A 15,318-nucleotide genomic window follows, 5' to 3' on the forward strand; every position below is an offset into this window, starting at 1 on the left:
ATAGACTATTATTCACACGGCGTGCCGTGTTGGCATTTTACATTGGAAAAGCGGGATGGCAAACTGGCAACGGCGTGGCATTTCATTAACTTAAAGGACAACTTTAGTTTTTTTCAACCAAGGTTCATGTTTTAGGTTGTTATTAGAGAAAGTAAAAGATGAGTGTTAATTTTTCTTCATTTGTTGCTTTATTTCGTTTTAGGGATTTTAGGTGTTTTTTACAGGGGGGGCGGGGGCATTCGAGCATGGGGCTAAATATGTATTTCTTTACAACATTTTATGGTGATTTATTTTTGTATTATTTACTATAGTCCTAATAAACCCCAGGAAATTACATCTGGCCACAGAAGATCACAGGATGTACTGAATGTGATCTACCTACTGGGGGAAGGCTTATACTGTGTGTGTATAGGCTCAATATGTCAGTTTGTCACATTCAGTAGATCCTGTTATCTAATGTGGTCAGATGTAATTTCTTGGGGTTTATTAGGACTATAGTAAATAATAAAAATAATAATATATAGTAATATTTTGTAAAAGAATACATACTTAGCCCCATGCTCAAATGCCCCCGCCCCCCTGTCAAAAACTGCTAAAATACCCAAAACAAAAGAAAGCAGCAAATGAAAGAAAATTAACATTCAACTTTTACTTTCTCTAATAACAACATAAAACATGAACCTTGGTTGAAAAAAACTAAAGTTGTCCTTTAATGGCAAGATGGCCGCCGTGTGAATAATATGGTGAATGGGGGACCCCAGTCAACAAAGAATTCAGGGTTTAAGTGGTTTTTAAGCATCAGCCAATCTCTGAATGTGTTGCCTGCCTGTAAACGGCAACTCCATCAAGAGTCTGTATATGCATCGGCTCCCATCCCAGGCTATGAGTCTTGATCACAGCCCAATATGATGAGAGCAGAGAACCTCGTCTGCCCTCATCCCATCCGGTCCCTATGTCCCCGTACGTCTTTGTCTGCCAGTTTGGAGCTGCGCCGGCTGCCTCCCGGGCAATCTGAGTGGCTGCTTGTTGAATCTTTCCATGATCTCCTTGATACGCGATAGGTTCGTCCGGTTAATGGTGAAGTCACACCGCGTGGCCCCCATCTCGTAGTCCACCTCACACTTCTTAATGGAAGAGCTGTAGCCGTCTGCCCTGGCCGTGACTCGGTACTCTCCGGGGTTCAGCAGGCGCCAGTAGTCACCGTCAGCCGCTGAGACACAGAGACGCACGCACGCACGCACGCACGCACGCACACATGCAGAAGCATGTGTGTGTGTGTGCACCCACACGAACACACGGCATACAGAAATACAGTGTCAGAGCAAGTTCATGAGAAAGAGAAAGGAGGTGTGTGTGATATGGAGTTGATTTATTATTCTTTATAGGTGACTAAGCCTACATGTATGCGCTAATAATCACAGGCGCATTATTGAGTCGGACTGTTTCCCCTTTTTTAAAGTTGGTACGAACTGAAGTCATGCAGGCAAAAGAAAACATGGTTTCCGGTCTACTCCACAGTATTTGCTGTAAAGAAGTATCCAGTGAGAGTTAATCAGATGACAAAACAAACACAATATGATCTACAAATAACCCAGAGCTATAACTAAACTAACCAAATAAAGTATTACGTTTTACAGTGTAAACATAGACAAAAGCTTGCGCCTATAGGGCAGTCAAAACAAACAAATACTCCCAACAATTTGAGTTCTATTTTGTAGAAGTATATATATTTATATATGTCTCTGCTTCGTCTCATTGGATTTATGCAGCTTATATTTGCCCAGCATGTTGTGTGGGAGTCGCTGAGTGAACTTGTGAACTGTGATCCATCGATTCACTCGTGAAAATGACAGCTATACCTCCCCCCAATCAGAGCTTCGCCCACACCGCGCCTCAGCACAACCGCTGAGCCCAATGACATATGATGGCAGTCATGTCAGTGCCGTTGACGTACAGCTTTGCCCCCCGCCCCGACGGCGACACGTGCGCACATCTGCATTTGCATCAGTCAGTCGCTTTCCGGAGGCAGAAGGGGGAAAGCTATACCGTAATTGGTTGCTGTAAACGAGCCAATATAAAATGCTAATGAGTTGTAATTCCGAGCAGAGTCTGGGAAAACATCCTTCAACATATCGACGTGCATCATTCTCACCACACTCCCTCGCTGTCTCCTCTCTGTTCATTGTCTGCTAATGATTCATTTGGAGTGAGAGGCCACTAGTCATATTTCTTTATGTGCGGTCGGGGGCGTTTCTTTCTGGAGGTACCAAGGTAAATAAAAGGGCGTGCGTACCTTGCTTCCCACACAAAGCCAAGCCTCCGTTTTATTGTAGGGAGGCAGTTGGAAATGAGATGCATTTTTAAGAATTCAAAATGTTCTCTTCGTTGGCCGAAGGGGGTAATAAACGATCTCCGGGAGGAAACGGTGGTTAACGCAAAGTTCCAGGAATAATACCGGTCCTGGAAGTCCTGCTGGCCATTCGATTTCACGCTCTTAAGTACAAAAACATTTTGACTTTGAAGGCAAGCAGCATTTATTTACTTCTTTTTTATTTATTTATGAATTGACAACGACAACCTTGAGGCTATACATTTGATGGCTGGCAAGACTTGAGAGGGTGAGAGGGTTTGCCCATATAAAGTCAGTTTGATGCCAACAACCTCCAAGTGTTGTTAAGTGCTCTATCTATGCTGTTCCATACAGTATCCTAGGAATCAGTGGTGATTGGGTTTTCTGAAAAACCCATGTTTCTATGTCAGTCGTTCTCAAGCGTTTTCATGTCAAGTAGTAGTACCCTAAAAAAAATTCTGTATTTGGCCACCGACCCCCATCTGAAAATATGTTGTTCCAGGGACCCCCCCCCCCCAGAAGCAAAGATTTGAGTTAAAAATGTTGGCTCTGAAAGAATATATATTCAATGATTTGAAACCACATTTTCAAGACTTTTCAAAAATAGCAGACCTACAAGCTCATAGCGCGCCACTCGATGGCGTGCTATGAGCTTGTAGATCTGCTATTTTTCAATAGCTAAAGCATAACATAATGCTTAGTTAAAACACCAAAGGGGTTCCCACCAATAATGGGTCAAGTACAATTTTGATGTATAGTAATTCCAATTTCCAATACTTTTACTTCTTCTCACTCTACATTTCAGAGGAAAATATTATACTTGTACTGCATGGATCCCCCACATTCTGATGAAGACTGTCTCGAAATGTTAATCTATAAATAATAAAGCCTTGACTACTGGGAGCTTTACAGTGTTACTTCTATTTGTTATATTGCCTTTAATATCCACTGTTTGGTCCTGCACCTGCCATCCAGTGGATGTGACAGTTATTATAGTCTTTCTCTAATGGATCCCTCACATCCCCCGAGCAATGCATTTGCATCAACTTGTTATGTGTTAAGTGCTACTATATGTATGCTGCTCCTTATAGTAGGCTACCCTATATAAATGCTCTGTTGGTTGCTGGAGTTGAAAGTGACTCATCCAGAGGAAATAAGCTCAAATGAAGAGCCGAGGGAATCACTTAAGCCCCGGGGTGCTGTAGCTCTCGCTGCTTTCATTGCAAAAAAAAAGCTTACTTGCATAACTTTTCACAGACACAAGACAAATAACATTCGCAAGCATACTAGTGCATACTGGACATTGTTAGGTTGAATATGTTTTTTGCTGTGAACACATTTGTTTCGCTGTTCTTTGCATAAATTAAACGGGCAATGTCTGCTGAATGAAATATGTATTAATCCATATCGCATAGAGAGTAACACAGCTTCTTATGGTGTAGCGCCTAAGGGGCGAGCCAAGATGTATCCGTATGTTCCATCCGTAAGTCCATCCTTCAGTGTTTGGCCACATGCTAATCGCGCAAAACATTTCTCGTGCAATTTATTGACTGTTGTAATTCCATGACGTCATCAATATGATAATGTGACGTCAGAGATTCACAGGGAAACCAATGAGCCGTGAAGGGTTTAATAACGGCGTGCTATGGCTGATAGTGATGTGATGAAGTGAAAGTACCTGTGCGTATATCATGGTTGATTCCCTCGACAGAGATGATGGCATTGGGAACACCACGACCCTGCAGGTCCCTCACAACACCTTTGATCCCACGGTGCACCTGGCGTACATGGAAAGCAGTATGCCTCATCTATCACCAAGCTGTTTAACATAACTTCTGCTCAGTGGAAAATGATGAGCATGTACAGTCACAGTATATGTTATGGTATGTTGTGGTACATGTATAGAAAATGTGGGGGATTTCCCACATCTCCCGATCTGCTTGGAAATGAAGGAAAATTCAATATGCTACAATCCCACTGCTGTACAGTATAGGTCTCACAATAATGGTGTTTTCACTTTGGTCAACAATCCTAACCTGTTCTGAATCATGTTTAAAACAACGCAGGGAGGAATCTGGTCATGTCAACGACTGTGTGTGTGTGTGCACGTGCGCGTGCATAATTTTTAAACAAGTCACGGTCTATTCTATCCAGCACGGCTTGCCAATCCGGACATCGACACAGTTTTCTGCACCACGAAGGTAGTGACTTTAGCCCTATAGTTTTAGACCGCGACGGATGGCGTGTTCGTCGATGCGCGAGGCCATCGGCTGCTCGGCATGGGCACGCACTCACTCACTCAGTCGCCTAGCTGCCCACTCGGGCGTGCCTCACAAGCCGCGTAGCCTCGATGTTGGCGCGCACATGCCTTGTCTTCCAGTGTGTGAAACAAAGTGAGCACCTCATCCCTCCGGCCCATCAAATCTAGCACTAACCGCCTGAGAGCATTCTGACTGACTGGTGGGCAGTAGTTTTTTTACTTTGACATGTACCGGTATATATGATGTGTATGTAATGTACAGTATGATGAAGACTTGTGATTTATTAACGTATATCTCAGCAGAACATATGACAATTTATCAAGATGGTCCCTCATCGAGCGTTAAAATGTAAACACCTGACAGTCAAAGGCACTTTCACTTCAGGGATTTATTTCCAAATGTCAAGAAGGACATTAGTTTACAATAAATCAGCAGCGTCGTGAGTCTTCAAGGAAAGATGCTTGAGCACTCCACAGATAAGAATGCCTCCAGTATTAGAAGTTGGAGCGATAATGCAGTACTTTACACAAAACAAGATTCCAGGTCAGAAAGTGAAGTCACATTGCCTTCCTAAATATAGTTCCAAGATGAGACGCAAGCGTGCGTGGCTGCGTGCGTGCGTGTGTGCGTGTGCGTGCACAGCGTGCACGCTGTGTGTGCGTACCTGCTCCATGAACACAAGCAGTGATTCACGATTGTTTTCCCACTCCTCCGGCAGTTCACTCTCATGAGGAAATTTGTCACAGCCCACGTACATCGACAACTCAAAACAGTTGGTGTGCAAGTAGCTGAAATCATTTATACCTGCCAAAAGAAAAGACAATGACCTGTTGGCAAACAACCAAGTTAAGATTCTTGAAATACTTTGTTAATATATAAGATAAAATCATTCAAGAGTTAAAAGATAGACCCATATTTAACCACTTAAATCCTATATACTTGAACAGTTTCCCCCAGGGTTCTGGTCCGCTTCCTTTTTTCTCTCTATAGCAAATGTCTTTGTTGAAAATAGTCATAACAACGCAGAACTTTGATTGTCTTATTTTCAGTTCAAGTTCAACCCCAGAATAGAGACACTAGGGTTCATGAGGTTCGTTTAAGCAATAACTCACAAGATGCCAGGGTATAGTTGTATATCACAAGGGGCTAATGATGCCCCATATTAGCTGTGATATATTGCGACATTAATGTACACCGATGCTTGTAGTGGGTTATTGCTTCTATAAAATGCTTACCAAATAAGGCCAATTAAAACTGGCCTTAATGAAGTTTAATAACGATGTCATTAATTATTTCATTTTCTACAATAAAGCAGTCCCCGACTGCTGGTCTCTATGCAAAGTTTACATTTAAAATTTCCTTTAAGTTTGACTATTTTATATATTTTCAATCCTGGTCACTAAACTGCCTCCCCCTGGCCAGCCGGGGCGCCTGATGGAGGGGAAAGGAACTGGTTGGAATAACGTGTTCCTTCCACTTCCAACCAGGGAAACTCCCCCCTGTCAGGTGTAAAGGAGCAACTTGGACACTCACTCAGGCATGAAGGAAGCATGAGTTCAAGTCCGTTGCTCTCCCCTTGTCCCCCATATATGGGGACTTGGTTGGTGGAGGGTGTGTAGAGCCCAGGATCACATTAGATGATTGACACAGGGGTGAAAAATGGGTTACAAAATCGTGGGATAAAAATATATATTTAAAAAACAAGGTTTGACTATTTTCGAGTGGTGCAACCACTCCTACAACCAGCAATGTCCGTGTACACCTATGTACCCATGTGTGTGGTATGTACCCATGTGGTCATGAGCACCAGTATGACTATAGGGTACCAGTAGGGGGCGTCAGAAACAGAGAGAGGGTTAGTGCTGCAATGTTGCCTGCTAATGAGAGAGATAGAGAGAGCGAGAGAGGTGAGGTGACACCGATGTGATTTTTGCTATAGAAGTGGTATACAAGTGGTTAAGAAAAAAGTCCCTGGCTCCCTGCCCTCTTGTTTTATTTCATTTTCCAAACAAACCGAACCCTGCAGAGAAAGGCTTTTTAACACCCATGTTAGCTGGAAGCGAGTCAGAAACCCTCGGGTATACTCGGGGTATACGGTCAGGGTGCCAAAACGGAACGCTAACTAACTGCCTGCCGCCGTGTGCCAGACCGCCCCGTTGATGGTGCCGTCCTCCTTGGCGAAGTCCTCCGTGTGGCAGACGCGCCGGCTGGCGTCGGTCATCAGCCGGTGGGTGGAGGCGTAGGAGAAGGCCAGCCAGCGGAAGACGTGGTCGTCCGGCGTGGGCGTCTGCTCCCGGGTCACGCCCTGGGAGCGCGTGCGGTCGTAGGGGAAGGTCACCACCAGCTCGCCTCCCTGGAGGTTCCCGCCCAGCACGAAGGGTATCTTCTCCATCCATGCCACCAGCGCTCTCGTCTCCATGGCAACCTAGGGGTGTGTGTGTGTGTGTGGAGGTGGGGAGATATTAATTTGTGTGAGTACTGAGCCTGGTTTAATGAACTCCGGGGCATTGAAAACAATTTGTTGCTCCGTATTTCAAACTTTCTTTTATGTTATCATCACTGCTGTGGTTTAATAAATTAATGCGCTGCTGCCGCTGCGTGATACTACAGTATCTTCTATTGATTAATGCGCCACGTCTCTGTATGTCTGTAATCCGTTGACACACGTTCCACACCACCACAGGGAGTGCAGTGCCCGCGGTGTCGAGTCCATTGGATAGCCGGTTGACAATTAGGGATCACCCCTAGATCTCCATATATACTGTACCCCTAGATCTCCATATATGGAGCTGGCCTGCCTGACAAAGAACTCTCTCTCTCTCTATCGATCTATCTATCTGAGCCTATAAGGGACACAGACATAATAACTGGGTGGGTCATGCATTTCCAACTTGCATCGTTCCAAGTAGGCCAGTGCCCAATGGGCACCGCTCTAGTCACACAAAAGTAGAAAATAAATCGATCTATAGTACAAGCTCAACGCTAAGCTATGTTTTTATGTTCTCGAACGTGAAAGTGTTTTAACTGCCTGTGGGTTTTATAAATATGGAACCAATGAAAAGTATTAACATAAAGAAAGTTAAGACTAACTACATAATGTGAACACGGGTTCTCTTTTTCTCCATTTCTTGGAAAGTAACGGTTTTGGACATGCGAGGTTTCGCACCCGACAGTGACAAATTGCAATTACCTTGCATTGCGATCTCAAGGGGGGCAGGGGTGGGAATCAGGGCAAGTGACATACAATGTTATGGTATCAAACAGGCATGCAGCCATTTTGCCATGAGCACAGTTTAAAAATAAACAAAGCCTCAAAAGTTAAAGACCCCCCATATAGAAAATACCCTGGTGTTCAATCTAAAAAGAGAACAAATAATCTCCAGCAGCCATTGGCAAGCCCTGCATCATCCAGCTCATATTTGCATTTATATGCGAGCTATAATTAGAAAACAGGATGGGATATTGCCCGCTTTCTCTGTTATGCGCTCACATTGTTTATACCAGCTGTACTATCTCTAAAGCCCTGGCTGGCTGGCAGACGAACGAGGGCGTTATTTTTTCACAGCTTCCTGAGCACAGATGAGGATCCCAGAAGCTTTTCATGTCCCTGCAGCTGCAGCAGCTATTCCTGAGGCTGTGCACGTGACTCTGCTGCTGCTGTCGCGCTCTCGGCACAACGTCAAAAACACCCGCGAGGGGTGAGTCTTTTAATAGGCCTCTAGGCTTGAATTAGTTCACTGCCGCGAGCTCCGTCGAAAAATACCCCCATCTCTCCAGAAATAGATCACGCTTGAATGACTCAACGCAGCATGCTTTGTTTTTCCCCCCCAAGAGGCACCAGCACTGTCTTAGTCTGTGTTTGTTGCATTTCTAAAAGGATTATAGTCAATTAAAGCATGCATGCTTATCAATTACCACACCTGTGTCTTTGCACAGTGAGGGAAATGGCATTCATTCTTTAGTTTTATTACTATTTTTATACAGTCGTATTCTTTATGGGACACCCCCTCCCCCCCCCCCTGGCCATTATGTTTTCGGATAGTCTGTCCATCTTTATGGTACGTCCGTCCGTCTGTAAGTCCCGTTCTTGTGGAGCGCTGCAGTATCCCAGTAACACTGGCTCCTTGAGGGAATCTGATTACATGTCGCACAAATGTCCTTTTGGACTCAAGGATGAACTGATTATAATTTGGTGATTCAAGGCCACTGTGTGTCCACACATGTTCATGAAATTCCTATAAAGTCTTCACTACACATATGCTACTGATTCATCTGGACAGACATGAATGAAAACTGCAAGTGGTTGCAATTATATTACTATATATATACTGCAAGCTTTAATTTGAGCAATGTGCAAATGTGGTATAGCATTGAGATTGTGTATTCAAAGGCCTTGAAGGATTGTGGATACACGCCTGATACAGATCATCAATTTGTCTGTCATCGAAGCAAAAAAATTAAGATTACAAACCACAGCTTGACAGGGTATCAAACTCTTAAGGAGTGAACTACTAACTACTAATTTGTACCCATTATTAATATACGTTTTTATCCCACGATTTTGCAACCCATTATTTCACCCAGTGTCAATTATCTAATGTAGCGCTACACTTCCTCTGCCAACCTGGGGGGGGGGCTTCATGTTTTGAAAAATCTTGTTTTTAATGGATTAAACAAAATCAGTGCACAGCCTGCGACTGACCGTGGCGTTCTTGGACTGGTACCATTCAGGGATGGGCACGTGGTGGTTCCGCATCCTCCGCGGGATCCATTTCTTGGCCTCGGCCTCCCACAGGATGGAGTTGAGGTCCGGGAAGTTGTGGTGGATATCCATTCCGTCCTGGCTCCATCTCCCCAGGGACCAACCGCTGAGCTCCGAGCCCTGCGGGGGGACCCAGCCAGCGGCATGGAAACATATGTTGACAACAACAACATCCAAGAGGATGGGGAATGCCAAGCAACTGCGCAACTGCACTATAGTACACTGTAAAAACCCTTCGTGTAAATTTGGGTCCATGTGGTTACATTCGCACCCCCCCTCGGAGTTACGGATGGATTAATTTACTGTTGACACAGCAGGCCTTAAAGTGACTTGCTGTCTTTCGATGTGCAGACATGCTTTTAATCATGCGGGTTGCTCATTCTTCATTACTGCACTGAAGCAACTCATCACACGGTGATGAGGTTAATTTAGTTAATTTATGCATGCAAGTCTGCGCCTGTGTTTTATATCGGTTCATGTCCTGATAGTTTTCAGCATGATTCTATTACAATGTGTGAAAATGCACTGATTGCACAGTTAATTCTTCAGAGGGGCGTGCGTGCGTGCGTGTAAACCCTGAGGAACATCTGTGGCAAATAAAGGTTTATAACACTTACAGTGTGCATGTCTTGTTTAGCAAGATAATCTTCACAAATGAACACAATTCTTAAGTGGTGCAAACCACTTCCTTAAGTGAACTATGTGTGTGGGTCCCTGCCTGGCTGGGTGGGCGGCTGGGTATGTGTGAGCACGAAAACAGCATGGTTGTAACTGTCATTTCTCAGCAGTTTCGGACACAGGCGTCTCGCCGGAAGACGTTTAAAGCTTTAAAGCTTTAAAATCCATAAGTGGGGTTTTCGCAGACATATTTTTATGTCGTAGAACAAGATGTTAACATCTCTGAAACTCATGTTAATCCCAGAACCTAATTCAGGCATAAAAAGAAAAGAAAAGACAGACGAGGGAAGAGGAAGTGCAAAAACTAATTGGTTTTAGGACTTAGGCAGAACTTAGGCATTATATTATTACATACAGTATATCTTCAATAGAATATATTCATTATTCTGATCCATTTTCATGCAGACACCTGCCATATACAGTAAATATAGCTACATATAAATCCATAGAGTAACTGTAAGGACAGGGTTGTGTTTTCCCCAAGTACAATACAGTACAGTACAGGTCAGTGATGCCCAGCCGGGGGTCTGTACTGTAAGGGTGGAATGCACTTCCCATTGCAGTCAGAACTGCAGCATCACTCCCAATCTTCCGCCGTAGCCTGAAAACCCACCTTTTCAGACTCCATCATGGCCCATAGCACTTACCCTAACCCCTTAGATAGCATTTGACTTAGACTTATAGCATGTTATGTAGACAGCACTATAATTGTATTGTATATAGTCATAGCACGCCATAGTACATATGTATAGCATAGTAGTGAATATGTATAGTTTATTATGTATAGTGTATGTATAGTTTCATCATATAGATATTCCACTGTTACCTTCTTAGCTTACGCATGTTTCATGATAAATGCTTTTATGTGATGTATTCCCATGCTTTTGTTCTTGCCTAAATGTAAGTCGCTCTGGATTAAGAGCGTCTGCTAAATGCCTAAATTGTAAATTGTAAATTGTAAGGGTCTCTCAGACCTACCGCTTCAAAGGCTCTCTCGTACCCGTCGGGGTTGATGGACGGCACCAGGTGGATCCTGGTCTCCTCCACCAGGTGGCGTACCCTGGGGTTGCCGGACAGATACTCCAGGCACATGAACTGCATCAGCAGCAGCAGCAGCTCCCGACCCAGAACCTCGTTGCCATGGGACCCCGCCGTGTAGCGGAACTCTGGCTCGCCTTGTTTTCAGTGCATGTACAGTATGGGGATGAGGAGAGATTATAGGGAATGAAGGAGAAAGATTAACCCATTTTGACCTGAGATCAGATTCTATAAAAGTCTTCTACATCCTGACAGGTTTCTATGTCAGTCGTTTTTTTCGATTTTTCAAAAATAGCAGACCTACAAGCTCTATGAGCTTGTAGATCTGCTATTTTTCAATAGCTAAACATAACGTAACATAATGCTAACACCAAAAGGTGTTCTCGCCCAAAATCCTTTAACCCACTTCAAGCTATACCACTGTTTCCCCAAACGGTGGCATTTCGTGGTGGTCGCGAATCAATATCCCTAGTCTTGTCGTTTTTAATAGATTTTCTAAAGATTTCCACAAACAATTCACAAATTGTCATGAGTTGAAAACAAATTTAAATCTTTTTCAAAATTCATGGATAAAATAAATAAAGACATTTCCCAAATTAGAAGTTGTGAAAATTGCAGATCTGCAAGCTCGCATTGTAGATCTGCTATTTTCAGTAGTTGGGGTCCCGGGCAAATTCCTGATTTCGCTTTTGGGTCTTTAGCTGAAAAGTTTGGGAACCACTGTGCTATACAGTAAAAATTTAGTGTTAATTCCTTAGAGTATATATGTATAGAGACGGCACCCGTGGAGGAAACCCTGAGGCGAAATGGACATAGTGGCCAAATGTGGTATTGCAGTTTGGAGCCAAACACATGAACGCACTGGTCCGTTGACTATCATTGCGCACGTTCATGATGACACGTGAACGCTGTTTCATACGTGAACGCACGTGAACGCGTACAATGATAGTCAACGGCCAGCGTGTTCATGTGTTTGGGTCCAATCCATCCCAAGAATGCACTCTGTTCCTACCCGGATGGAGGAGTGAAATCGGCTCATGCGCTTCTGAGCAACTTAATGCAAGTGGATGGGAGGAGAACTCGGGTGCCGTCTCTATTCATATATACTCTAAGGTTAATTCCAATTTCCGACCGCTTGAAAATGGCCCCGGCTCGATTTTCACCGTCAGAAATCAGAGTGCTCTGCATGTCGTGCACATGTATGATATTGATCGATGTCCTTTTATTTTATGATAAAATGAGTTTTGCTGATATTCTTACCGACTTCATGTTCTCCCGGGTTGTCTGAGATCTCTATAGCGTAGAGCTTGAGACCGTTGTAGCTCTTCCCTATGTTATAGATCCGTGTGATGTTGGGGCACATGTCACCAACCACCTTCATAAGCTGTGAGAGAAGAACGGTTCGTAATTAGCTTGCATTGCCTCATTGTGTATATTAGTTTTGAGCATATCCCCACAACAGATTCTGCATTCACATAAATCTCAACCCTAAAGCCATCATTCAAACTGCAGGCAAGTCTAAAACACACTCTTTGGGACTGGCTGTCCACACGGTCATCATTTTGCAAGTGATCGCTTCGGATTTTGTATCTGCGTTGGTTGCTATGGTGTTGATGTAACTGTTGTAAAACTCTTAAGTACTGAACCCTCGTCTGGTTTGTCAGACAGGTAGTGTGTGCCGGCTGGGTGGTGTGTGACAATCCGGTTGAAGTATACCTTGGTACAGCGGCGGGGACGGACCCGGGAGAACAATAACGCGACACGAGACAGTATCACGCTAAAGGTTCACAAAGTTTATTACACACATACAGGAAATATATAGAGCTGGATCCTAATGACGTGACATTCGTGACAACAACACTTGAGACATAACAACCGCTAACTGCAGCAAGCTGACCTTGCTGTCTGAGACGCAGCTAACTATAAAGTATGCTACAGTTCAGGCAGTACACAATACATATCTAGTACATTATGTATTCACGTTCAAGTACACAGCCATGGGCGATCAGATTACAACAGTAACGACAGAGTCAGCTCACTGTATGGCTCAATCAACAGCATCAGCACATCACACTAAGTTCAAACTGACTTAAAAGCCATGAATTAAATTATAACTGGTATTTAAGACTAAGGCAAAAGGCCAAAGGGCCCAAGATGTACTTAAAAGACCACTTCACCACTTTTCAACCTATCGTCATATAATTGGTCCTCACTAATGATCATGATAAAATACCGCATTTTTTTTCCTACTCAATCTGTGTCTCATAGGAGGGCTGTGGGCAGTTCATAAACCCGTCCACCAGTGACATCATCGATGGGGATTTCAAGCCAATAGAAACGACAGGATTTATTTTCCCGAAAAGTAGCAATGCAAAAATGGAAGCCATCGTTCACACAATAATACAAATCTAAATATATTTTAAAACAAATCTTGTTTAAAAATAAATCTGCCTAACGATGATGTCACTGGTGGACGGATGTCTGAACTGCCCACAGCCCTCCTATAAGACACAGACCTAGCAGAAAAAAATGATGGTGTTTTATCATGAACATTTAGTGAGGACCAATTATATGAAGAGATGTTGAAAAGTGGTGAAGTGGTCCTTTAAGATAAAGGTGAGGTGAGGATACAAGGAGTATAGAAGTGGTGAAGGAGTTTAAATACCTGGGGTCAACTATCCAAAGTAATGGGGAGTGTGGAAGAGAGGTGAAGTGGGTGCAGGCAGGGTGGAGGAAAGTGTCGAGTGATTTGTGACACAAGGGTACCAGTGAGAGGGAAACTGTAAAAGATGGTAGTGAGACCAACTATGCTTTACGGCCTGGAAACTGCAACAAAGAGACAATGCAGAGATGCAGGTGGCAGAACTGAAGATGGTGACAAGGAGCTACAAGATCAGAAATTATAGGATCGATCAGCTCATGCAGGTTAGACCGTTTGGGGGTAAAAACAAGAGAGATGAGGGGTACATTGGGAGAAGGATGCTGAACATGGAGCTGCCAGGCAAGAGGAGAAGAGGAAGGCGAAAGAGGAGGTTAATGGACGCGTTGAGAGAGGACATGCATGTGGCTGGCGGGTGAAAAATATATTTTTATAAGTTAACGGGGACAGGCAAAAACATTCCAGAAATCTCTGGATATTCTCAGAGATGAAGATTTTCGAGTCTGAATGAAACTTCTAAGTTAAAGTATGATGGAGCTGGACTATCATTCAAACTCTGAACTCGCCTGCAAATGCCACCGTGTCGGCGTGTCGCGGGTACGACTCCCGATACCGATGACCGTTGCTGCCTGTCCGTGTATGTCACAACCCGTCTCTCGCGCCACATTTCCTGTCCCACTACCGTATCTATGGAAACGCAGGGATTCTCTTGCATGAAAGGCGGATGCTTCATGTTTGCTTTCCTACGCGGGAGTTCAATCCCTGGTGTTACAGTTGCAATTACCTCTCTCTGTCAGCCTTGTCAGGAGAGGACATAAAACTTACAGATTGTAACTTTAATAGAAACGATCTGATTCCAATCTGAGGATGTAATTACCTGTCTGCTAGCACTTTGGGAGGGGGATGCCCCAGTAGAGGCTTGGAGGAACAAGACAATATATCAAGACAGAAGAGGGAAATAAAACATTTATAGTTATAGATAAATAAATAAGACGGTAACAACAAATGCGGGCAGGATAAAACAGTTTCCCTTTTTTATTAGCTGATAGACGACATTCTCACCAACGAGACAAAACGTTAACACAGCGACCATTGCAGATACAGTAGGTTGACGTGTCTGAATACCCACACATTGGATCTGATCTATAGCCAAATAACACTCTGGACAGCCAGTAGGTTACTAAAGATCTGAAGAAAGCCAGTAAGATGCCCTGAGGGCGAGAAGTGACCTCGCCCTGAGGTCCCTGAGTCAGTGAGGTCAGATGTAGAGTTGCTGAACGGCTCCATATATGCAGATCTAGGTGATGATCCAGTCTTCTCCATGACACGCGCCATATATGGAGCGTGTCTTGAGTGTACAGGGTTTGATGAGGTCAGTTCAACATATGGAATGTCAGAATAGGTCAGCTCCATATATGGAGATCTAAGGGTTTGATGAGGTTATATCAACATATGGAATGAATTCTCAACTAGCCATATATGGAGCGTGTTTTGAGTGTACAGGGTTTGATGAGGTCAGTTCAACATATTGAATGTCAGAACAGGTCAGCACCATATATGGAGATCTAAG

General features: G+C 43.8%; 1 protein-coding gene across 1 annotated transcript in view; it reads right to left on the bottom strand.

The window, feature by feature from the left end:
* Window positions 1–729: 729 nt before the first annotated feature.
* Window positions 730–15,318, bottom strand: part of cpxm2 (carboxypeptidase X (M14 family), member 2) — a 49,699-nt gene continuing 35,110 nt past the window's right edge. The window contains exons 8-14 of the mRNA XM_083788061.1: window positions 12,350–12,473; window positions 11,030–11,226; window positions 9,314–9,493; window positions 6,739–7,036; window positions 5,276–5,415; window positions 4,029–4,128; window positions 730–1,210 (exon numbers count right to left, since the gene is read on the bottom strand). Coding sequence (XP_083644187.1) covers window positions 951–1,210; window positions 4,029–4,128; window positions 5,276–5,415; window positions 6,739–7,036; window positions 9,314–9,493; window positions 11,030–11,226; window positions 12,350–12,473 — 1,299 coding nt within the window. The 3' untranslated portion in view covers window positions 730–950. The remainder of the gene's footprint in view (window positions 1,211–4,028; window positions 4,129–5,275; window positions 5,416–6,738; window positions 7,037–9,313; window positions 9,494–11,029; window positions 11,227–12,349; window positions 12,474–15,318) is intronic.

Source organism: Protomyctophum parallelum (genome assembly GCF_964188405.1).
Source record: "Protomyctophum parallelum genome assembly, chromosome: 17".
NCBI classification, from domain to species: domain Eukaryota; kingdom Metazoa; phylum Chordata; class Actinopteri; order Myctophiformes; family Myctophidae; genus Protomyctophum; species Protomyctophum parallelum.